Source organism: Hyla sarda, chromosome 6 (genome assembly GCF_029499605.1).
Source record: "Hyla sarda isolate aHylSar1 chromosome 6, aHylSar1.hap1, whole genome shotgun sequence".
Classification (NCBI taxonomy): Eukaryota; Metazoa; Chordata; class Amphibia; order Anura; family Hylidae; genus Hyla; species Hyla sarda.
The window spans coordinates 195,909,358-195,933,883 of record NC_079194.1 but is presented as its reverse complement, the minus strand read 5'-3'; the positions used below and the strand labels follow the sequence as shown (position 1 = coordinate 195,933,883).

At 40.6% G+C, this 24,526-nt stretch overlaps 1 protein-coding gene across 8 annotated transcripts in view; it reads right to left on the bottom strand.

Moving 5' to 3' along the window:
* WWOX (WW domain containing oxidoreductase) overlaps window positions 1-24,526 on the bottom strand; it is a 1,139,839-nt gene that overhangs the window by 773,195 nt on the left and 342,118 nt on the right. For all 8 annotated transcript variants that reach the window (XR_008845171.1, XM_056526118.1, XM_056526119.1 and 5 more), the window contains exon 7: window positions 17,523-17,611. Coding sequence is in view for 7 of the 8 variants with exons in the window: in XM_056526118.1 (XP_056382093.1) it covers window positions 17,523-17,611 (89 nt within the window). In the remaining variant the exon portion in view is untranslated. The remainder of the gene's footprint in view (window positions 1-17,522; window positions 17,612-24,526) is intronic.

Sequence of the window (24,526 nt, the reverse complement as noted above, 5' to 3'; positions counted from 1 at the left end):
TATCGGTATAAGTTATTGGCTGTCGGCCCTTACCTCCACAGAGTAACGGTATCGGCCCTAAAAAATCGATATCTGTCGATCCCTACTTTAATGTACCACTTTGTGCCTACTGTTCCAATGCAGGCTGGCATGTTTTCAAGGCAACAGACTGTAAACTAGCTCTGTGTAGTCTTATCATGCAGCCATTTTACTTTTCCTCTGTTCCCTACATCTTTTAAAGCTACTAAGGGGTTTCAGTGTGATCTATTACAACAGAAACATAAAGGAGCTCTAGGAACAAAACTATACAACATTTAATTAAAGTGTACCTGTCATATTGCGCTGGGGCATGATATATTTAAGCAACCTGGGCAATCTTGTAGCCCAAAACTTGCCCAGAGACTGACACCATCAGGAGTAAGAATGCCAGAAGCCTCATACAAGTCTATGGGACTTCAGGCATTCTGAATCCTGATCACACCAATCTCTGGGTAAGCCTCACACTACGAGATTGCCTGATACATTTTAACATATACTGCCACTGCTCATTGTGCCAGGGCCCATTTAAGATTATTTGCATGTTTAGACTGACTGCACCAGTTTAGATGCACTGAAGCATCGATGTACATAGATTTACATAATTTATGTAAAAAATTTTTTTTATATGGTGTTAACCCCTTAATGACAATGGACGTAAATGTATGTCATGGTGCCATGGTACTTAACGCACCATGGCGTACATTTAAGCTCCGTCATGACCATCATGCGCGGCAGGTCCCGGCTGCTATCAGCAGCCCGGGACCCGCCCATAATGGTGGACATCCGTGATCGCACGGATGTCCTCCATTAACCCCTAAGATGCCGTGATCAATACAGATCACGGCATTTACGGCAGTGCCGTACTTTGCATGGATGATCGGATAGCCCGCAGCGCTGGCGCGGCGATCCAATCATCCAGCATGGCGGCCGGAGGTCCCCTCACCTGGCTCCGGCCGTCTCCCGGGGTCTTCTGCTCTGGTCTGTGATCGAGCAGACCAGAGCAGAAGATCACCGATAATACTGATCAGCGCTATGTCCTATGCAAAGCTCTGAACAGTATAAGCAAACAAAGGAATGCTATAGATAGTCCCCTATAGCTATCACGCCCCCTCCCATAGGCTTGCATTGAGGGGCGGAGCATGACATCACACGGGGGCGGAGGCGTGACGTTACACGCTGCCCGCCCTGCGATCGACCATAATCAGACCTGGAGCGAACACGCATGGAAAACTTTTATCAACTGGTCCCAGAAAGTTAAACAGATTTGTAAACTACTTCGATTAAAAAAAATCATAATCCGTCCAGTGCTTATTAGCTGCTGAATACTACAGAGGAAATTATTTTCTTTTTGGAACACAGAGCTCTCTGCTGTCATCATAACCACAGTGCTCTCTGCTGACACCTCTGTCCATTTTAAGAACTGTCCAGAGTAGGCGAAAATCCCCCATAGCAAACATATGCTGCACTGGACAGTTCCTAAACTGGACAGAGATATAAGCAGAGAGCACTGTACTCATGATGTCAGCAGAGAGCAATGTGTTCCAAAAAGAAAAGAATTTCCTCTGTAGTATTCAGAAGCTAATAAGTACCCGAAGGATTAAGATTTTTTAATAGAAGTAAATTACAAATCTGTTTAACTTTCTGGCACCAGTTGATTAAAAAAAAAAAAAAAAAAAAGGTTTTCCCTGGAGAACCCCTTTAACCTATTTATATCAGAACAACTTTTTCCATGTGAAGTTTAAAATCAATGACAATTTCTATTGTGGATTTTCACTGTGGATTTTACCCCTTTCAACATAAGGTGAAAACTAGGGTGATTCTGACAAATATATAGAGTAATTTTTTTTTTGCAACTTTATTGCAGATTTGTGGCATAATTCATAGTGGCCTTACCATAAATGTTTAACATCCTCAGTAGCAACTGCAATGGTTTTGAAGCCCTGAGACACAGACAGATACATGGTTCATTGTGGTAAGAGTGATACATCGAGTGATTTAGCATGGTTGTCATGACAAGGTGACTTGAGAGATGTGAGCAGCTCCTGGTCACTTGTCAAATGACCCTGAAGCCACTCTAGATAAAATTCAACAGGAATTAAATGGGAGCACCAGAAATGTATCCCCTTGTTCCCATGAGCAGCTGCTGCCTTCGCTCTCCCCCTCTCTCCTGCCTTGACTTCCATGCTATGTTTATCATAAAAAAACAGAAGGAACTGAAAGGTTCACTACCTGTGCGGTGAAGGCAAGTCCCCTGCTAGAGCAAACAAGCCAAGACATAATTCTTCAAACACTATCTGCTCATGTTATCCTAAAGTGACCCTATCACAACCCTATCAGAAATCTCACCTGAATTATTTCAAGAACTGCAACTTCAACCTGACCCATAATGCCCGTGGGGACAAGGACTGAATTTTAAATTCAACGTCGAGCTGTGACTTCAGTGCAGAACACTTTTTTTTCTTTGAGTCGGTACAGAAAGACTTATCAGAGAATTTTCGTTTCCATACAGTACACGTCTCAGCTTTTCTTTATCATGCATGCTCTGAAGCCTGCGTTGCTTTTATTATGTTGTTAACTAGGTCTATAAAACACCAAGGACACTCTAAGACAAGTGACGTACTGACTACTGGTCACACTAATAATTTGCCCTATAGCTATTGTAAGGAATAGGGCTCTGTGCAATTAAACAGGAACACTATAAAGTGACCGCGAAGGTCAAAATCTCATCCCCAGGTTTCGATCTGAATGATTATTATGAAAGCAACACTTCAAAGCAACTATAATCTATGAAAGAATCCTCCCAATGGGAAAATAGTTAAGTGCAGCCATGTTTCATACAGATTGTCACATAGTTCACACAAGTATTTATATAGAAAAAGTATAGATTATATATAATACATACATTCACATATCATTTATTTGATATACATAAAAATAATAATAATATCCTAGTAATTAATAATTCAAAAATTGTCATAATCCCACACTTTTTACAGTTGCATACCATTCAGACCTCAAGGATGTCACCAGATTAAAAGAGCTGGTGCATGATGAAAATTTATAAGTACATTGGATGCCTCGGGGTAGAGACAGTGGCTCCAAACCGGCAAGTCCGGAGCAGCCATGGACCACCATTTGATGTCAGGAGTGCACCCGCAGCAGGTTAGTGCTAGTAAAATGAGGTTCTGCTGTATTAGCCGGATTAGGAGCAGCTATTTAGCAATAAGAAGTCACCATATAGCAATAGTAGTGTGTCTAATTGCACCAATTCAGATGAGACACATTTCAGGGTACTAATATATTAATAAATTACCCCTTCCTCAGTCCAGCTAATACAGCAGAACCACATCTTACTAACACTCACCTGCTGCAGCTGCACTCCTGACATCAGACGCCGGTCCACAGCTGCTCCAGACTTGCCAGTTCAAAGCCACAGTCTCTACCCCCTGCCATCAGGTTAACCACAAACACCATATGTGGCAGTTCTAAACTTGTCAGGCTGGAGATATGGCCTTCACTTCTTGCCATTAGGTCTGTTGCGGATGAGACCACTGTAGAGATGAGCGAACTTACAGTAAATTCGATTCGTCACGAACTTCTCGGCTCGGCAGTTGATGACTGTTCCTGCATAAATTAGTTCAGCTTTCAGGTGCTCCGGTGGGCTGGAAAAGGTGGATCCAGTCCTAGGAGACTCTTTCCTAGGAATGTATCCACCTTTTCCAGTCCACCGGAGCACCTGAAGGCTGAACTAATTTACCCAGGATAAGTCATCAACTGCCGAGCCGAGAAGTTCGTGACAAATCAAATTTACTGTAAGTTCGCTCATCTCTAGAGACCAGCTATCATCTAGGATGTCTAGAGCCAGCTAGATGAGAGGTACACAGTACCAACAATTGCCAAATATGCTGTATTGGATCGTCGGCCTCTGACGAGAGGCATAACAAGTGTTATATCTGCTACAGTCATCTACAGACACTAAGTATCTATTGCATTACCATTATATTGAGATGGGCAACAGGACTGGAATGAGGACTGGTTGCTTATCTGATATTTTCATCATTCTGCTGGATTAATGGATGCCGGATTGTCCAACATTTTTTCAATTTATATTTGAATGAATTGTATATGTCACTCTTTATATTCCATCATTTTGTGTGATATAATAGAAGAAAATGAACATTCAATATTGTACATCACATGCAGTGGTACTGCATATTTATTATTTTAGAGTATTGTATAATTTACATTGTATCCTCTAATAAGGGCCCTGTGTTAGGATATAATTTTATGAATATTTCTTGTTAATTTTTTTATAAATCATCTTATGTATTTGAAGCACAGTCTCCTGATCGACTTATATTTAAAAGTTTTCATCATGCATCAGCTCTATTAATCTGGTGACGTCCTGGAGGTCATCCAGTATAGCCTCGGAATGGTTTAGCTGTGATCTGCATGCATCATCCCCCCCCCCCCTTTTTTTTTTTTGTACAAGTTGCATACCTTGTCTTGTGAACTGACCCATTCTGGGCTGTAATGCAAAGGAGTTCAGGTGGCAAAACTCAAGAAACACCCCCCAAAGGGCTGCATTTTGGCAAATACATGTTATAAAAAAAAAAATCATATAGGGGTGTAGTGAGCATTTATACCTCACAGGTGTTTGAGGAAATTATTAAGCATTGGGCTGTGAAAATAAAACAAAATCTAATTATCTATTTATTATCAATATTTCTAATTTTCACAAGGTACAAAGGAAACAAGGTACAGCAAAATTAGGTACGCTACTTCTCCTGAGTACAGCAGAGCCCTATATATGATCATAATCTGATGTTTGAGTGAACAGCAGGGCTCAAAAGGGAAGGAGTGCAATGTGGAATGGTTTAAGGGTTGCCATACTGCATGTGCAAAAATTCCTGAGCTACCATCACAGTGGAAAGACGTGTCTCCAGAACTGAATGCACACACGCAAAAAAAAAAAGGTTGCAAAAATGAATCCCCCACCCCCTTACAGATATGCCATTTCAGTGCACAATATATGGTGCCCAGCTTGTGTCGCCGGGGATTTACGGATCTTAATTTTTAAGCCTCTTTTATATACAGTTGTGCTCACAAGTTTACATACCCTTGCTGAATTTATGATTTTTTAACCATTGTTCAATGAATATGAATGATAACCCAAAAAATGGTTAATGGTTAGCTGAAGCCATTTATTAATAAACAACTGTGTTTACTCTTTATACATCATAATCACAACACAAACTACCCAAATGACCCTGATCAAAGGTTTACATACCCCAGTTCTTAATACCCTGCATTGCCCCCTTTAACAACAATGACAGCTTGAAGTATTTTGTGTTAGTTGTGGTTGAGGCTCTTCTCAGGTGGTAAAGCTGCCCATTCTTCCTGGCAAAAAGCCTTCAGTTCCCCTAAATTCTTGGGCTGTCTTGCATGAACTGCACATGTGAGGTCTAACCAGAGTGGCTTAATGATATTGAGGTCTGAAGATATTGAGATGGCAACTCCAGAACCTTCACTTTATTTTGCTGCAGCCAATGACAGGTCAACTTGGCCTTGTGTTTTGGATCATTGTCATGTTGGAATGTCCAAGTACGTCCCATGCCCAGCTTCCTGGATGATGAGTGAAAAGTGTCCGCCAATATTTGTTTATACAGCACAGAGACAAGCCTGAAACCTTCTGGCACAAAGTCATTTGGAGTGATGAGACTAAAATGTAACTGTTTGGACACAACCATAAATGCTACATTTGGAGAAGAGTTAACAAGGCATATGATAAAAGGTATATCATTCCTACTGTGAAACATGGTGGTGGACTGCTGATGTTTCGGAGATGTGTGAGCTACAAAGGCACAGGAAATTTGGTCAGAATTGATGGGAATATGAATGCAGTAATATATCAACAAATACTGGCAGACAATTTTCACTCATCATCCAGGAAGCTGAGCATGGGATGTACTTGGGCATTCCAACATGACAATGAACCAAAACACAAGGCCAAGGCCAAGTCGACCTGTCATTGGCTAAAGCAAAATAAAATGAAGGTTCTGGAGTGGCCATCTCAGTCCTCAGACCTCAATATCATTGAGCAACTCTGGGGAGACCTCAAACGTGCAGTTCATGCAAGACAGCCCAAGAATTTAGGGGAACTGAAGGCTGTTTGCCAGGAAGAATGGGCAGCTTTACCATCTGAGAAGATATAGAGCCTCATCCACAACCACCACAAAAGACTTCAAGCTGTCAATGATGTTAAAGGGGGCAATACACTGTATTAAGAACTGGGGTATGTAAACTTTTCATCAGGGTCATTTGGGTAGTTTGTGTTGTGATTATGATTTAAAAAGAGTAAACACAGTTGATTAACAATAAATGGCTTCAGTCAACCACTAACCATGAGTGAAAGAAACGTTTTTGTGTTATCATTCATATTCTCTGAACAAGTTAAAAAATCATAAATTCTGCAAGGGTATGTAAACTTATGAGCACAACTGTATATACAGGACATTATAACTCAAACCCCACTGGCTTATTGTCATGTCTCATCACTGGGTCCTTCTTTCTATCTGCAACCTTGTCCCCTCCTCTGTTGCCTCTGTTCCTCTCTACACTTCCTGTCACGCTGCTGTTGCAAGTCTGGCCCATGGGAGCACTCACTCTCTCCCCTTTGCCTAATAGCGCAGCATGCATCAAGCATGTGTCCTCTACCTATCCTAGCTCTGCATTCCCAATAAAAGGCAGCACAGTATGAAATGCAGATCTTAAGGGTTTATGCCTTCTGAATGCAATTGGGTTTTCTAAATGTTTTAAATGTTTTACCCCATTTTCGAAGAGCCATCAATTTTTTGTTTTTGCATTGATAAAGCTTATTTTTTGGTGGCACTATTTTAGGTGCATATAGTGTATTAAAAATTGTATTTCCTTTTTTTCTGGAAGGATTAGAAAGTAAAATGCAACTCTGCAAATTTTCGGATTTTTATGGTATTCTCTATGTTAAGTTAATTTGCTAATTTGGTTGAAGCTATTAGTGCAATACCAAAGTTGTATAGTTTTCATGCTTTACTACTTTTGCACCTCTTCTCCCTCCACATACAATTTATAGTCTTAAAGTGTAAATAATCCTCCAGCACACTGCCACACTGTTCAGTCCAGTGCACCTTCACTAGCTGATGTCATAGTGGTAAACAGTAGGTACAGTACTGTGATTGGCCAGGCAAGTATGGTAACAAAAGAACCTGGGTGTACTACTGGCAAACAGAAAAGCTCTGGTCCCATCCCAAGAAAGGGAAAGAATGAGAAATAGCTTTGCACCTTGGAGAGGATTTTAATGGGCTTAATAACAGAGAGGACTATAATTGCATTGTAACCCCACAAGGGTTAATCTAACAAAGTCATGCAGGTCTTTAAATAACTTTTAAACATAACAAGTTGGCTTTATGAAGCTAGTGTTTGTCTTATTTTTTTATAATTAATATATTTATTTTCTTTTTACAACATATTATAATGCATCATCTACAAACATTCTTTTAATTTCCAAAAAATTCCTTGTGATTTGGCAAACTATCCAATTTCTCATTCATTTACTGACAATAAATCTATCCTGGTAATTGTGGCTCCAAGTAGCTGTTGTACTGAATAGAAAAATTTAGACTTACATGTAAACAACACAATTACATGTCGAAAAACCTGCCAGCTAATTATGGGTAAGGCTGGGTCTGATTTATTGCCGCACGCCAAGCTTGTAAACCGATGGTGAAATGATTAGAAAAATATGAAATTGCCCAAGGGTTACAGATGACTGCTTTTAAAGACCATGGTCAAATCATTTTGACAAAAGCATTACATGTATTAGTACTTTACTTTTTCCCAATGACAGCCCGTTCTTCTGATTCCCTAGAGAAATACAGCACTGTAATGGAGTTCACAAAGTCCCCTAACTGCTGCATGCTTCTGTACACATGACGACTCGCCTATGTAGTGCTCAGGGAAAAAGAAAATAAGGGGAGAAAAAAGAAAATAAGCGGTTTGAAGGCAGCTGAGATTACGCAGCTTTGGGTCGTGAAAATGCAGCATAGCTAAAATATAAATAAGGTTTACATGGATAACAATGTGTGTAATTATGTCTACTAGGAAAATACAAAAACAAAGGGCAACACAACACATCCAAGCTCTACGGACTAGTTATCTCATTACTGAAGAGGCATTTGTGTAAATGAAATTAGTGAAACAATAAAAAAAAACAATCTGGACCTGAATATGTATAGATTAATGTACTGCACATTTATTTCCAGGGGCATATTAGTGGGAATAATTTGATTCCGGGGCCACTATATGTGACATTTATTTCAGAGGTAAAAAGCAGGGAAGTGCTATAACGTACATCTGTGTGACAAATGCCATGGAGTCCTGACCAGGAGAAGTCATTATGATGGGCTGGACGAGGTGGGCAAGATGAGAAAGAAAGCAACTAATCATAAAACCTATGAGTCAATGAATGCTAATGTTCATGCTAGTGTCCCATATCTCCCCAATTAAAGGGGTACTCCACTGGAAAACACACACACACACACACATATATATATATATATATATATATATATATATATATATATATATATATATATCAACTGGTGCTAGAAAGTTAGACATATCTGAAAATGTCTTCTACTAAAAAATCTTAATCCTTCCAGTACTTATCAGCTGATGTTATGATTCACAAGAAGTTCTTTTCTTTTTGAATTTCCTTTCTGTCTGACCACAGTGTTCTCTGCTGATGCCTCTGACCATTTTAGGAACTGTCCAGAGCAGGATAGGTTTTCTATGGGGATTTGCTACTACTCTGGACAGTTCCTAAAATGGACAGAGGTGTCAGAAGAGAGCACAGTGGTTAGGCAGAAAAGAAATTCAAAAAGAAAAGAACTTCCTGTGGATCATAACAGCAGCTGATAAGTACTGAAATGATTAAGATTTTTTTAATAGAAGTAATTTATAAATCTGTTTAACTTTCTGGCACCAGTTGATTAAAAAAGTTTTCCAGTGGAGTACCCCTTTAATGAAGCAGTGATCAAGCATGCACGCTCCCACTTCACTGCCAACTCAATTCCATAGACTTAAAATAGAACATCAGTGTGCATGCTTAACAACTCAATGGATTTCACAGGTGGCATGAAGGACTTATTCTCATGATCGGTTGTGATCCTAGTGGCGGGAGCCTTACAATTCATACACTTTTCACCTGCCATGTGGATGGCTGGTTATGATAGCGTGTATTGACTTGTAATGAGGGGGAGGGGCTTGATATCACAAGGGGGCGGGGTTGTGCCATCACGAAACTCCGGCCCCGTAGTCGTGACCCTTCAGACACGGAGAGAACATCGCTCTGTGCAGTTGCCACGGGTGGGTGTCTGCATGAGAGATTGGAGATCCTTTGGATAGGGGATAAGATGTCTTAGGGCTGCAGTACCCCTTTAACCTCTGTCTTCTATTTGACCTGATGCCCCTTCCCTCCTTTCTTCCATTTGACCTGATGCTCACCTGCCCCTGGCTATTATATCTAAGACTTAGAGAGCAAAAGAAAGTGCATCAGACACTGACAGAACTGTCTTTGTCTGATTAGCAGCTAAATAGTAGAATATTTCTAATAAAAATTATATGGAAAAGTTGACTAATTTTGCATTAAGGAAATGTTGTCTTCCTTACAGCTCACATGAGGACTGCTTCATAGAGGCTCATTAGAGGGAGACAGCCTCCATGCACTGTCCTGCATTATGGCGCACAGCTGATGTGCTGACTTTATGGCGCACAGCACTCCAATAAGTGTTGTCGCAAGTGCAATGCATCCACTTTAACAGAGTGGTAGCTAACCACTGAACGGTCCTGCACTGCCCTGCCCCACCACACCAAGAGAAAGATACGCTGCTCAAAAAAAATAAAAGGAACACTTAAACAACACAATGTAACTCCAAGTCAATCCCACTTCTGTGAAATCACACTGTCCACTCAGGAAGCAACACTGATTGACAATCAATTTCACATGCTGTTGTGCAAATGGAACAAACAACAGGTGGAAATTATAGGCAATTAGCAAGACATCCCCAATAAAGGAGTGGTTCTGCAGGTGGTGACCACAGACCCCTTCTCAGTTCCTATGCTTCCTGGCTGATGTTTTGGTCACTTTTGAATGCAGACGGTGCACGAGACGCAGTCTACAACCAACACAAGTGGCTCAGGTAGTGCAGCTCATCCAGGATGGCACATCAATGAGAGCTGTGGCAAGAAGGTTTGCTGTGTCTGTCACCATAGTGTCCAGAGCATGGAAGCGCTACCAGGAGACAGGCCAGTACATCAGGAGGCGTGGAGGAGGCCGTAGGAGGGCAACAACCCAGCAGCAGGACCACTACCTCCGCCTTTGTTCAAGGAGGAGCAGAAGGAGCACTGCCAGAGCCCTGAAAAATGATCTCCAGCAGGCCACAAATGTTGTGTGTCCACTCAAAAGGTCAGAAACAGACTCCATGAGGGTGGTATGAGGGCCGACGTCCACAGGTGGAGGTTGTGCTTACAGCCCAACACCATTCAGGATGTTTGGCATTTGCCAGAGAACACCAAGAATGGCAAATTCGCAAGTGGCACCCTGTGCTCTTCACAGATGAAAGCAGGTGCACACTAAGCACATTTGACAGAGTCTGGAGATGCCGTGAAGAACGTTCTGCTGCCTACAAAATCCTTCAGCATGACCGGTTTGGCAGTGGGTCAGTAATGGTGTGGGGTGGCATTTCTTTGGGGGGGCTGCACAGCCCTCCCTGTGCTTGCAAGAGGTAGCCTGACTGCCATTAGGTACCGAGATGAGATCCTCAGATCCCTTGTGAGACCATATGCTGGTGCGATTGGCCATGGGTTCCTCCTAATGCAAGACAATGCTAGACCTCATATGGCTGGAGTGTGTCAGCAGTTCCTGCAAGAGGAAGGCATTGATGCAATGGACTGGCCCACCCGTTCCCTAGACCTGAAACTGATTGAGCACATCTGGGACATCATCAATCCACCAATGCCACGTTGCACCACAGACTGTCCAGGAGTTGGCGGACGCTTTAGTCCAGGTCTGGGAGGACATTCCTCATCAGGAGTATGCCCATGCATTGTAGGAAGGTCATACGGGCACGTGGAGTCCACACACACTACTGTGCCTCATTTTGACTTGTTTTAAGAACATTACACCAAAGTTGGATCAGTCAGTAGTGTGGTTTTCCACTTTGATTTTGAGTGTGCCTCCATATCCAGACCTCCATGTGTTGATAAATTTGATTTCCATTGATAATTTTTGTGTGATTTTGTTGTCATCACATTCAACTATGTAAAGACGAAAGTATTTCATACGATTATAGAATGTAGAATCAGCTCACCGGTATGAGTAAGGCCAGCACCTGGCAGAAACACGTCACATCCTGCCATGTACCTGTGATCCGTGAAGCTGTTTGTGAATAAAGGTGACAATTGGATCTGCAATCGAGCTGAAGTTTTCTTTGTCTTTCCAGTATTTCATACGATTAGTTCATTCATTCAGATCAAGGATGTGTTACCTTATTGTTCCCTTTATTTTTTTGAGCAGTGTACATTGACAGACACAGAAGAAGGGGCCACAAACAGACACACAGAGACAGGAGAACAACAGACAGCTCCGCAGAAAGGTGAGTGGCATGTGGCAATCCCCTCTTACATGTAATGGCGAGTGACCCATTGATAAACCTGGTCAACTAGGGATCTACCTGGTAGGAAATATTAACCAGTCTTGGCCTGCTAAATAGGCTTCACAGGTGCTTGGTACTGAATGTGCACAGATAGGACCATAAGTAAGAGTGTTATGTAGTGCACGGTTTCCCAAACATAGAGCCTTCAGCTATTGCAAAACTACAACACCTAGCATGCCGGACAGCCTTTATCTGTTTGGGAATGGTAAGAGCTATAGTTAAAGGGAACCGGTCATCGGATTTTACTACATATAATGTGTGGCAATGCATTATAAATGGTAAAATCTTCTTCATCCCCCTCACCAGAAGACATTCCTGCACACGGGGATGGTAAGGATATGAAATTTGAAAGTGTCTCCTGCCAGACCCCTAAGTAATCCCCTAGGCAGGGAGCTATACTTTGTTCCGCTGCTCCGGCTGTAAACACGTCTCTTCAGTGTGATTGACAGCCCAGACATGGCCCGCGCAATCGCACTGCTTCGTCTGCTAGAGAGCAGAGCGGCGACGAGGCCTGTCAATCACAGCGAGGAGGTGACTACATGATTACAGCCAGAGCAGTGAAACTAGGTAAGTTACTACTACAGGGGACTTCTTATGGGGCCGGCGAGGGACACTTTTATATGTAAATGTAGCAAGGCAGAAATAAAGGAGTCTGTAATTTACCTGCATGGATCCCCCACCACTTCTGTACCTATGGTACTAGGTCCTCCTGACCATCAACACACAGAAGTGCCTGCTCAGCCCATCACTGGCCACAGTGGTGTCCCACCTCAACCAGTGACTGAAGGAGCAGGTGCTTTCGCTAACTGAGGACAGGAAGAGCTAAGTATCAGTAGTGATGGGTATTAACCTCTTCAGGACGCAGGGCGCATCTATACGCCCTGGATCCCGAGTCCTTAAGGACGCAGGGCATATGGATACGCCTGTGGGAATTCCGGTCCCCGCCGCTAGCCGGTTGGGGACCGGATCGGGATGCCTGCTGAAGTCATTCAGCAGGCACCCCGGAACATCGCCCAGGGGGGGTCCTGAGACCCCCCCCCCCCCATGTCGGCGATCGGAGAAAATCGCATGTCGCATGTTTGTAGCCCAGTCTGGTGACTTTTACATATAACATCAGTCTTTGGACAACCCCTTTAAATATGGAACTGGTTGTTATTAATTTGTATCTCATACCTGTACCTTTATCTCTCTTATCTCATATCTCTCATATATCTCATATCTATATCTTTCCATGTACACAGTAAACAGTTTAATGGTACATACTTCACATATAATGTAATTGTGTAATACAAAGCACTATTTTTCCAGCGCAGACATTTCCCCCTATTAGAAGACGTCTGGAGAGCTTACAGTGTGTGTGTGGTCTGGCTACTCTCCAAAATAAAACAGCACAAATTAAGAAACAAAAGACAATGTAGTGTTTATTGACAGATGGATTGTCAGGTGAAAGCTCCCAAGTAGAGACGAGGGGCATGAGATGCAGGAAGCCAAGGATATAAAAACTATAATTCCAAGATGTGAGAATGGTGCTGGACACAGGAGAAAAAGAAAACAGACATTTCTTTTTCCCCATAAAGCAACAGAACCTCTGACAGAAATTTTTCATAGAAATAAAGACAGAGGTTTTCACATCATTCTTCCATGCTGCTATTTGTTCTTGAAATCTCTGTTGTCACTTAGAATTCCTAGAAGCCTTAATGGCAATATTGCTCATCTATGCAATGATGCAACCAGCTCTACTTTAAAACTTTCACTCATTCACTATTCCACTGAATTAACAAAAACTCATATTATTCTTTTAAAGAAGCACACCCATTTTCCATTTTTTTTTCTTGCCCATAAGTATTCCTGCAGTGCCATTTGTTTCAAATTTGGCAAAGACATGTTTAAAGAGAGAACGGTTTGCTACGTAAAGAAGGCAAAACATAGTCACATGTATACAATTTTGTACTGCTTTTTGCCAATGGAAGTCTATGGGGGGAGATTTATCAAAACCTTTGTAAAGGAAGAGAGGTGCAGTTGCCCATAGCAACCTATCAGATTACTTGTTTTATTTTTAAGGGTGCGTACACACATACAGGATCCTGCAGAGATTTGATGCTCAGGATTTGTAACTGCAGATTAGAAGCCGTGCTCAGTCATTTAGTTTACATTGAAATCTGCATCAGAAAATCCTGTGCAACAAATCCTGCACATCAAATCCTGTGCATCAAATCTGGATACATGTGAATGTACCCTAAAGAGGCCTGTGAAAAATGAAAAAAGCAAGCTGTTTGGTTGCTATGGGCAACTGCACCACTCTTCTCCTACACAGGTTTTGACAAATCTTCCCCCTAAGGTTAAATTAAGAAATACATTTTTAAGCATTTTTCATACACTGAGACATGTATGCTCCATGTACTGCAAAACTGTGATGGGAAGGAGTCCTTAGGCAACAGAAGTTCCATGTCATTGCTCTATTATTTGCTGATAAAACTAAAAGGTAGGCATACACAAGAACTTCCACATTATTCTCTAGTAATAGTAATTGCTGAACTAGGTTTTTAGGATAAAATAATAAAGCATTAAATTTTTTTTATCTTGGTACTGAACATTTTTGATGGATCAACATCTACAGTAAGAAAAGGGGGTAAGGTGTTTTTGTGTTTAAGGAGGTGTTCCCATCTTGTATAATGATAGTTACATAGTAAGTACGGTTGAAAAAAGACATATGTCGATAAAGTTCAACCAAGGAGGTTAAGGGAAAGGGTATGGGTGGAGGGGGAGGATATGCTATATATCTGCATATGCAGTAATGTTATTTTGTTCTAGGAATGTATCTAACCCTGTTTTGAAGCCCTCAACTGTTCCTGCTGTGACAAGTTCCTGAGGTAGACTGTTCCATTAATTCACAGTTCATGGTAAAAAAAAGGCTTGTCGCCCCTGGAGACTAAAGCTTTTTTTCTCCATGGAGTGTCTTGTCTTCTGAAGGAGTTTTATCTGGAACATTTTTATATATACTTAAATAAGTTGATCATATCCCCCCTTATCAAGACTAAATAAATGTCATTATTTTATTATTTTCTTATAGCTAAGATGTTCCATGCCCCTTATTAGTTTAGTTGCATGTTCCAGTACACTTTCAAGCTCCATATTTCTAGGCTATACTATGGCTTTATGATCAGTTAGTACTGACCTAAGGGATCTCCACTATCCTGTGAATAAAGAAGCACCTTCACAATTCCCCAAAATTCCCTTCCATGTCAGGAAAGAGGTCAAGTAATGCAGTTCAGCCCTATTTGTTTTAACAAGGCTAGGCTGTAATACCAGAAAACAATATTTTTTGACCAATGACACATTCAGAAGGTGCTACAATATATACAACCAATGCCTTCTATAGTGATGCGTGACACATTATTATAGAAGCTATCACTAACCCCTGTGGGTTATTGGATGTATAGGCTTTTATACCAAACACAATTCATAAGAAAGCGTGGCTTTGTTTCTAGAAGGCACTAAACATGTAATTATTTATAATTTTTTTTAAATAATTATGACCCCTTTAAGTTGCCTTCACAAAGCCAGGTCTCATAGCCAGACCTTATCATTCAGTCTCCTGACCTTACCAATGCTGAGTCTAAAGCTGCCATAGTAATCTAATAGAAAGACTCCCCAGAGGAGCAGCAGACATATTGTTAGAAGGAATGTAACTTCACATTACTAACCATGATGTGGAATGAGATGCTATTCATGCTTATGAAGATATGAAGATATGATGTTAAAGTGTATACTGTATTCTGTATCCTTTAACCCCTTAAGGACTCGGGGTTTTTCCGTTTTTGCATTATCGTTTTTTTCCTCCTTACATTTAAAAAAATTTAATTTTGCACCTAAAAATCCATCTTATGGCTTATTTTTTGCCATCACTAATTCTACTTTGTAATGACGTCAGTCATTTTATCCAAAAATCTACGCCGAAACGGAAAAAAAAATCATTGTGAGACAAAATTGAAAAAAAAAAAACACCATTTTGTAAATTATGGGGGCTTCCGTTTCTACACAGTAAATTTTTCAGTAAAAATGACACCTTCTCTTTATTCTGTAGGTCCATACGATTAAAATGATACCCTACTTATATAGGTTTGATTTTATCGTACTTCTGGAAAAAATCATAACTGCATGCAGGAAAATGTACACGTTTAAAATTGTCATCTTCTGACCCCTATAACTTTTTTATTTTTCCAGTATGGGGCAGTATGAGGGCTCACTTTTTGCACCGTTATCTGAAGTTTTTAGCGGTACCATTTTAGTATTGATAGGACTTATTGATTTTTTTTATATTTTTTATAATTCGGACATTTCCGCACGCGGCGATACCACATATGTTTATTTTTATTTACACTGTTTTTTATTTTTTTTAACGGGAAAAGGGGGGTGATTCAAACTTTTATTAGGGGAGGTGTTAAATGATCTTTATTCACTTTTTTTTTGCAATGTTATAGCTCCCATAGGGGGCTATAACACTGCACACACTGATCTTTTACATTGATCAATGCTTTCTCATAGGAAACCATTGATCAATGATTCTGCCACTTGACTGCTCATGCCTGGATCTCAGGCACTGAGAAGTCATTTGGTTATCGGACACCAGGAGGCAAGGTAAGGGACCCTCCTGCTGTGTCACAGCTGTTCAGGATGCTGCGATTTTACCGCGGACATCCCGAACAGCCCCTTGAGCTAACCATCAATGATTTACTTTCATTTTAGACGCGGCGTTCAACTTTGAACGCCGCGTCTAAAGGGTTAATAGCACGAGGCACCACGATCACGTAGCCGTGGCCCCGCGTTATAGAACGGGAGCGGACTCATGACATACCGTTACGTCATGGGTGCTTAAGGGGTTAATGTATGTTTAAAGCTAACAATTCACTTTAAAACTATCCTAGTGTATACAATGAGATGGAAGCATCTTCTTCTTCTGACAATCTCCCCCTCCTCACATTTTTGTGTACAGAATGGTTGTACCTCCCACACTTCCTGAAACTACCTTTGCTGACAAGGCTATGACCAGAAATGAATACATCTTCTTAAACTTGTATTTTGTCTGCCATGTTGCTAACTTCTAACCAAAACATGTTGGCTTCTAAGGGCAAACAAGGTTCTATATGCAGCACTACTGAAGCCATCTAAAAAATATCACCTATAAAATCAGAACACCGCAGTCCACAGAATGAATATTTGCATCACTGGGAACAGTTCAGGATGATATCAATTTTCCAAGATTAAGGGAACATCTTTGGTCATCTTTAGATATTCCTCTCACTACTATGGAACATACTGTATCATATTAGCCAATATACAAACTTGTGATGCTTAAATACATAACTCATCTCTTGGTGGTCTCCAAGCTGCCAGATACCCATCACAGTACCTTCTGGCTCTCATTTACTGGTGTTTTCCAAAACTAAGTGACTATGGACAAATACTACTGGATCTCACTCATAGATTGTCATATTTGGTCCAAAAGAGCTGATCCTTTGAAGCAAAAAAATGGTAAATTCTTTAATCTATAACATATGCAAAGCTGACCATCAGAATAACAGTGTTTCCATGTTATATCAGGATTACAATATGGCATTGTCCATTATTGGTTTATTACACGCTAATGGTGTATAGTATACTAGCACCTCAAGGAGGTAGACCCTACTAGAAAGACCCCCAAACCCCACTTTTCTCTTGCAAGAACCTGTTATTCACCTGAGATGTACTTACAGATTTTTGCTCCTAAAGGCTTCAGCAAAGCTTTGCACACTGCGGAGGGAGGCAAGATCCAGGCACATGACTTCTATCTTAGCTTTGTGCTGCAATGCAAAAAAAAAAAAAAACAACATAAATGATAAATAACTGTAAACTTGGATGAAGATATCGCATTACACTTAATGTGCTGTGGAATATATCCGAGTCCGCGTGCTTAATATAAAATACCCATAGTGTGTGTAAATCACTCAAGTGAATGAGGGACGAGTGTTCACTGCCAGAGGTAGCATTGTAGCACTGCAGAGCGGCTAACACAGTGCATAGGTGTCTAACAAGTTTATTAAAGGCTATGAATTAAAAACAGACAGTGCCAAGGATCCTTCACTCTGTCAAGTAACACAATCCATCACAGAGCAGAAGAATAGATTAACCATTTCCTGCTAAACAGCCTGTGAGGTCCACATTATGGGAAGCACAAACAAATATGAAATCCCAGCTGCAAACACAGGAGCCTTCAACTCACACCACACCACACATAGGCACATCAAAAATGAGTTTAGTTCCGATCACATAATAATAATATAATAATAATAATCTTGGGTATCCAATACCCATCCTAAATGTAACATATTTTCTATGCTGTTTCTATCATATCTATTTCTTTCACATATATTTAGTGTGTACCAATTTATCATATCTATCTTAAAGGGGTACTCTGCTGCTCAGCGTTTGGAACAAACTTCCGAACACTGGAGCCAGCGCCTGAAGCTTGTGACGTCATAGGCAGCCCCCTCATGATGTCATGTCCCGCCCCCTCAATGCAAGTCTATGGGAGGGGGCGTGAAAGCCGTCACACCCCCTCCCACAGACTTGCATTAAGGGGGAGGGGCATGATGTCATGAGGGTGCAGGGCTATGAGGGCACAAGCTCCCGGCGCAGGCTCCAGTGTTCGGAACAGTTTGTTCCAAACGTTGAGCAGCGGAGTACCCCTTTAAATAAGTTAAAGCCATATCCTCTTGTGGTAGTATTTCTTCCTTTTAATAAACTCTCCTCATTTACTGTGTTGATTCAATTTATGTGTATAAAAGTCTATATCATATCCCCTCTGTCTTGTCTTTCATCCAAGCTATACATGTTAAGGTCCTTTACCCTTTCCTGGTAAGTTTTATCCTACAATCCATGTACTAGTTTAGTAGCTATTCTCTGAACTCTCTCTAGAGTATCTATATCCTTCTGGAGATATGGTGTCTAGTACTATAGAATCATACAGTCTACAGTACTACACCAATCATTAAAACTGTTTTACCGTTCATTCCTGGTGTCTAGTGGTCCAAGCGGCACACCCCAACGTTTGGCCGCCAGGGCAACTGGAGCCAGCCATGTACTAGGCCTCGAAGAAATTAAATGATTGCTTATACAAGACCTCTTAGGGGCCAAAAATGTGATAACGTTTTTAAAAAGTTTTTACCCCCCCCCCACCCAAAAAAACGAAAAAAAAACAAAAAACATTTGTTATTGCTGTTTGGAATTGTCTGAACCATAGTCATGGCCGTAAATGTAAGCACCCCTGAAATTTTTCAAGAAAATGAAGTATTGCAGTAACACATGTTTTGCTATACACATGTTTATTCCCTTTATGAGTATTGGAACTAAACCAAAAAAGGGAGGAAAAAAAGTTAATTGGACATAATGACACACCAAACTCCAAAAATGGGCTGGGCAAAATTACTGGCACCCTTAACTTAATATTTGGCTGCATACTCTGTGGAAAAAATTACTGAAATCAGTCGCTTCCTATAACCATCAATAAGCTTCTTACACCTCTCAGCCAGAATGTTGGACCACTCTCCCTTTGCAAACTGCTCCAGATCTCTCTTATTGGAAGGGCGCCTTTTCCCAACAGCAATTTTAAGATCTCTCCACGGGTGTTCAATGGCATTTAGATCTGGACTCATTGCTGCCACTTCAGAACTCTCCAGCGCTTGGTTGCCATTCATTTCTGGGTGATTTTTGACGTATGTTTGGGGTCATTGTCCTGCTGAAAGATCCAAGATCTCGGACGCAACCCCAGCTTTCTCATGCTGGGGTGTACAGTGAGACCCAAAATCCCTTGGTAATTCTAAGATTTCATGATGCCTTGAACAAGGCACCCAGTGCCAGAGGCAGCAGAACAACCCCAAAACCTCATTGAACCTCCACCATGTTTCCCTGTAGGTACTGTGTTCTTTTATTTGTATGTCTCATTCTGTTTTCGGTAAACAGTAAAATGATGTGCTTTAACAAAAAGCTCTATTTTGGTATCATCTGTCCACAAGACATTTTCCCAGAAGGATTTTGGCTTACACAAGTTCATTTTGGCAAAATGTAGTCTTGCTTTTTTATGTCTCTGTGTCAGCAGTGGGGTCCTCATGGGTCTCCTGCCCTAGCGTTTCATTTCATTTAAATGTCGACGGTTAGTTTGCAATGACACTGATGCTCCCTGAGCCTGCAGGACAGCTTGAATATCTTTGGAACTTGTTTGGGGCTGCTTATCCACCATCTGGACTATCCTGTGTTGACACCTTTCATCAATTTTTCTCTTCCATCCACGCCCAGAGAGATTAGCTACAGTTCCATGGGTTGCAAACCTCTTGATAATGTTGCGCACTGTGGACAAAGACAAATCTAGATCTCTGGAAATGGACTTGTAACCTTGAGATTGTTGATATTTTTCCACAATGTTGTGGCATACACAGACACACATTGCAAAGACTAAGTGAACTTATCTCCTTTTTATCTGCTTTCAGGTGTGATTTTTATATTGCCCACACCTGTTGCTTGCCCCATGTGAGTTTAAAGGAGCATCACATGCCTGAAACAATCTTATTTTTCCACAATTTTACAAGGGTGCCAATAATTGTGTCCAGCCCATTTTTGGAGTTTGTTCTGACATTATGTCCAATTTTCTTTTTTTCCTCCCTTTTTTTGGTTTAGTTCCAATATATAATTTTCAGGGGTGCCAACATTTACGGTCATGACTGTAAATTATCAAATTTTTTTTATCGTACAAGGTCAACGGTGTAAACCCACAGAATATATATAGCATGTCAGTTTTACCATGTGTTAAGCCCTGGAAAAATTAGTGCCTCCAAATTGCACATTAACATTTTTTGGTTTTTCATTTTTTTTCTGGTTTCATAATATATGATAAACTAAAGCATGCCAGTAAAAATTATAAGCTCTAGTTCAACTCTTTCAGTGGAAAAATAAATAAGTAATGGGTCTTAAAATGTGAGAAGGAAGAAAAGGAAAGACAGATGATAGTGCCAGGCAGGGGTTAAAAGCACAGTCACAAATCAAAATCTTACTTTTAGATTAGTCAACTTCTGCTTAAACAATCTGAATTTTTTATATATGAAAATGAGCAGAAAGTGTCCCCAAGCGCAGGGCCAACCGCCACATATGCCCAGCATTTCCATGCCCTATAACTGCTTGCCTTTTCCTTCAGTATTTGACTGACAAACTCTGTGCTTTATACTGTAGGAAGTAGAAATGCTGGACACTAGAGGGGATTGGCTTTGTGGACATTTGCTTCTCATCTGCTTATATAGAAGTTCACAAATCTGTAGTTGTATTTATAAAGAGGCTTTTAACCCCTACCTAGAACTTTATAAAGGGGTACTCCGGTGGTTAAATTTTTTTGACTATATGGCATCTTCTTTGTAAGTTTAGTTTTTTTGCAATATACATGTGTTATATGTTTTGGCAGCATGTGTGTGTTTTTCTTACCTGTTTGTTGGGAAGGAAGTTCTGTAGTTCAGAGGATTTTCTTTTACTGTTGTCCACAGTTCTGAGTCTGTTGTGGACAAGATGTCATAGCTCTTTTTTTTTTTTTTTACTCTGTCTGCATGAGAAATAAGTGACGCCCCCTCACCTCATCCAGCTGAGTACACAGCTCATCACCTTCCCCTCCCCCTGCTCTGTATTCTAAGGATGCAGGTCTGCACAGGAGAAGGAACACAGAGAAGATAAGTGTTATCTGAAGGGAAGGATGAGAAGGTGCACGGGCTGGGGATGTATGGACTGCAGGGGAATAAATCTCATACTGGGAATGATCTCTATATGTGAAGGAGGGGGACGACTCCTGAATGACACATGCTGGGAGTTGTAGTCCCTGTTATGTGTGTGTATGCTAGTGTTTGCAAACCAGTGTGTCTCCAGCTGTTGCAAAACTACAACTCCCAGCATGTCCTGACAGACTTTGGGCATGCTGGGAGTTGTAGATTTGCAACAGCTGGAGGCACACTGGTTGGGAAACACTGTTCTAGCCTATTCAGCATACATATCATGTTACACCAGTGTTTCCCAACCTGTGTGCCTCCAGCTGTTGCAAAACTACAACTCCTAGCATGCACAAAGGCTGTCAGGGCATGCTGGGAGTTGTAGTTTTGCAACACCTGGAGGCACCCTGGTTGGGAAACACTGGTGTATGCCCTACAGAGGTGTGGTGAACTACAACCCCCAGGAGACTACAGAGGCAGCATGCTGGTGTTATACTGAAGACTCCTGAATGACACATGCTGGGAGTTGTAGTCCCTTTTGTGTGTGTATGACAGTGTATCCCAACCAAGGCTGATTATATTACTGTGCTGTGTATAAGGGGGCCGACCCGGGAAAATAGTAGGATGGGTAAAGGGCAGAACAAACAAACAAGAAAAAAAAAGAGCTGCCCCAAACCAGCAAGGCATGTGGCATGCTGGGATTTGTAGTTTTCAGCACAGCAAGAAACAGGAAATAGAAGCAAAGATCGGAAAACAAAGTGGGGGATAAAAAGACAACAAAGAATGGAAATAGAGTAGCCTAAACAACAAGAATAGAAATTAAACAAAACAAATAGGGTAAGTCACAAACGGAAAAACACGTTTACCACCGAAGTACCCTTTTAAGTTAGACTGTCGTTGTTGGTCTTAGATGGTACGATTATCATCTGATAGCAGACGGTTTTATAAACTGTGTCTAGGCCAAGATATCTGGTTGTTGTAATGGACAGTGCCAACATGGTACTGGATTTCTCTAGAAATAGCAGATAGTCTTGAAGGCCTTTCTCAGTTGGAGATAATAGCAAAAGGTCATCTTCAGACATTTTATCAGTTCAAAATTTTTATTGGCAGGTATACTTAGAAAACAGATATTCTCTGCAGCTATTGCACTGATGCCCTGAGTGCCACAGTGATGTCATTTTTAGGAAAACCTGTCAGCTTAGTAATGCTGCCCGAGCTAGGGTAGCATAACATTGTTTAGGAGAACTGAAGTATGAAGTGCATGCCTGGGGCAGCAAGAGTAGAGTCACAGAAATTCCAAAGGGCTTCTAGCACCGCCTACCTGCTGATGATTGGCAGTTTTCTCCCTATGCATGGTAATATTGGGTGGGTGGGGCCATTGGCCATTTATGGATACTTGTGACTTTTTCTGCAGCATCGGGGACTGCATACTTCAGCATAAAAGTTATCCTATACTGCTCTATGTATCATAATAAGCAACATGCATGTCTCGTGCTGTATTATGCTGCTCTCAACAAGTGCAGCATGACTAAACTGACAGGCTCCTTTTAAATGATGCAGTCAGACTAGAAGGCTGATGGTGAACCAATATTAGAGGAGGCTAATATGCCCTCTGCGGCCTCACAGTTTGCACATACCTAAGGCAGGCCATGTTAGCTTTCAAAAGCTAGCAGGAGATAAGGGGGGAGAGGGATGAGGACAAAGCTAGGGCGGTGGTTATAGATGGTAATGGCATATCAAGCCCCTCTCTATGAAATGAACTAACTTATTTATTTAGCTGCTATCCTAAATGTGTTCTCTTCTTCATAACTACCTATATATCTCATATGTATCTAATCTATCTGATATCAAACTACTTACATATCGTATATCTAACAACCTATGTTTCTTCCCGTTTATCAGCCTAATTTTTTTTAGAAACTAGCTTTATACAGTAGGTCATATACACTGGTCTCTATCTATATCATACAGATCCATATGATCATTACATCTGTCTTGTAAGTAATGTTATGTCCAATCATTACACATCTCAATATTTAGGATAATCTTAAGCCTTGGCAGGTGAAGCTCTATCCACCAAACATCCCATTAGGAAAGGGCAGTAGAAAGAACAGTTGAAGTATGACTTCACTACTTGCATCTAGAGCTAATATAGGATTGTGATGTTATGTCTCGGCAGCCTGGTTACAGCAATTTTCACTGCAAATTTTTCTTTCTAATGTAAAATATGATTTATGTTAAACACGGATAAAGCATGGATACATTTGCCTGAAAGATTGCAAGAAATGAGGAGAGCTACAATGAGTTGGTGCATAAAAGCTTTCCCTGCCATAATACTTATTATAATGGCATATAAAATAGAAAAAAATAAATAATACATGACTACAGGTAAATTTATATGACAAAGAGTACTTCAGCACACACCATTACATTTGACAACCTTCGATTTCTATGCAGATGATGCCTCTTAATAAAACGAATTGGCATTTTTCCTAGCCCAGGTAAGTAATATGTGCCTTTAAAAGGTGCTCTGGAGCACACAAGATGGTAGACACCCGCTTATTTAATCAATAACCCTGGCCTGAGAAGACATATGCATGCATTTAAATAGCAGTCTTCTTAGGCAAAAATATTTATATCATCACTTAAACAATAAACCTGTTTAACAGGAAAGTTGGTAGAATGGGTTAAAATGCTATTTACTGAATGAACATATATATATTATTTATATATATATATATATATATATATATATATATATATATATATATATAATATATATATAATATATATATATATATATATATATATATATATATATATATATATGTATTATTATTATTACATTTTTTTTTATGGCTGATATTTAAAAGGTTTGATATACCATAAAATGTTTGTTAAGCAGTAGGCACCCATCTGAGGTTGTTCACCAGCACATGCAGTCCTGATAATTCACTATTGAGAAGCATGGAACGGCTA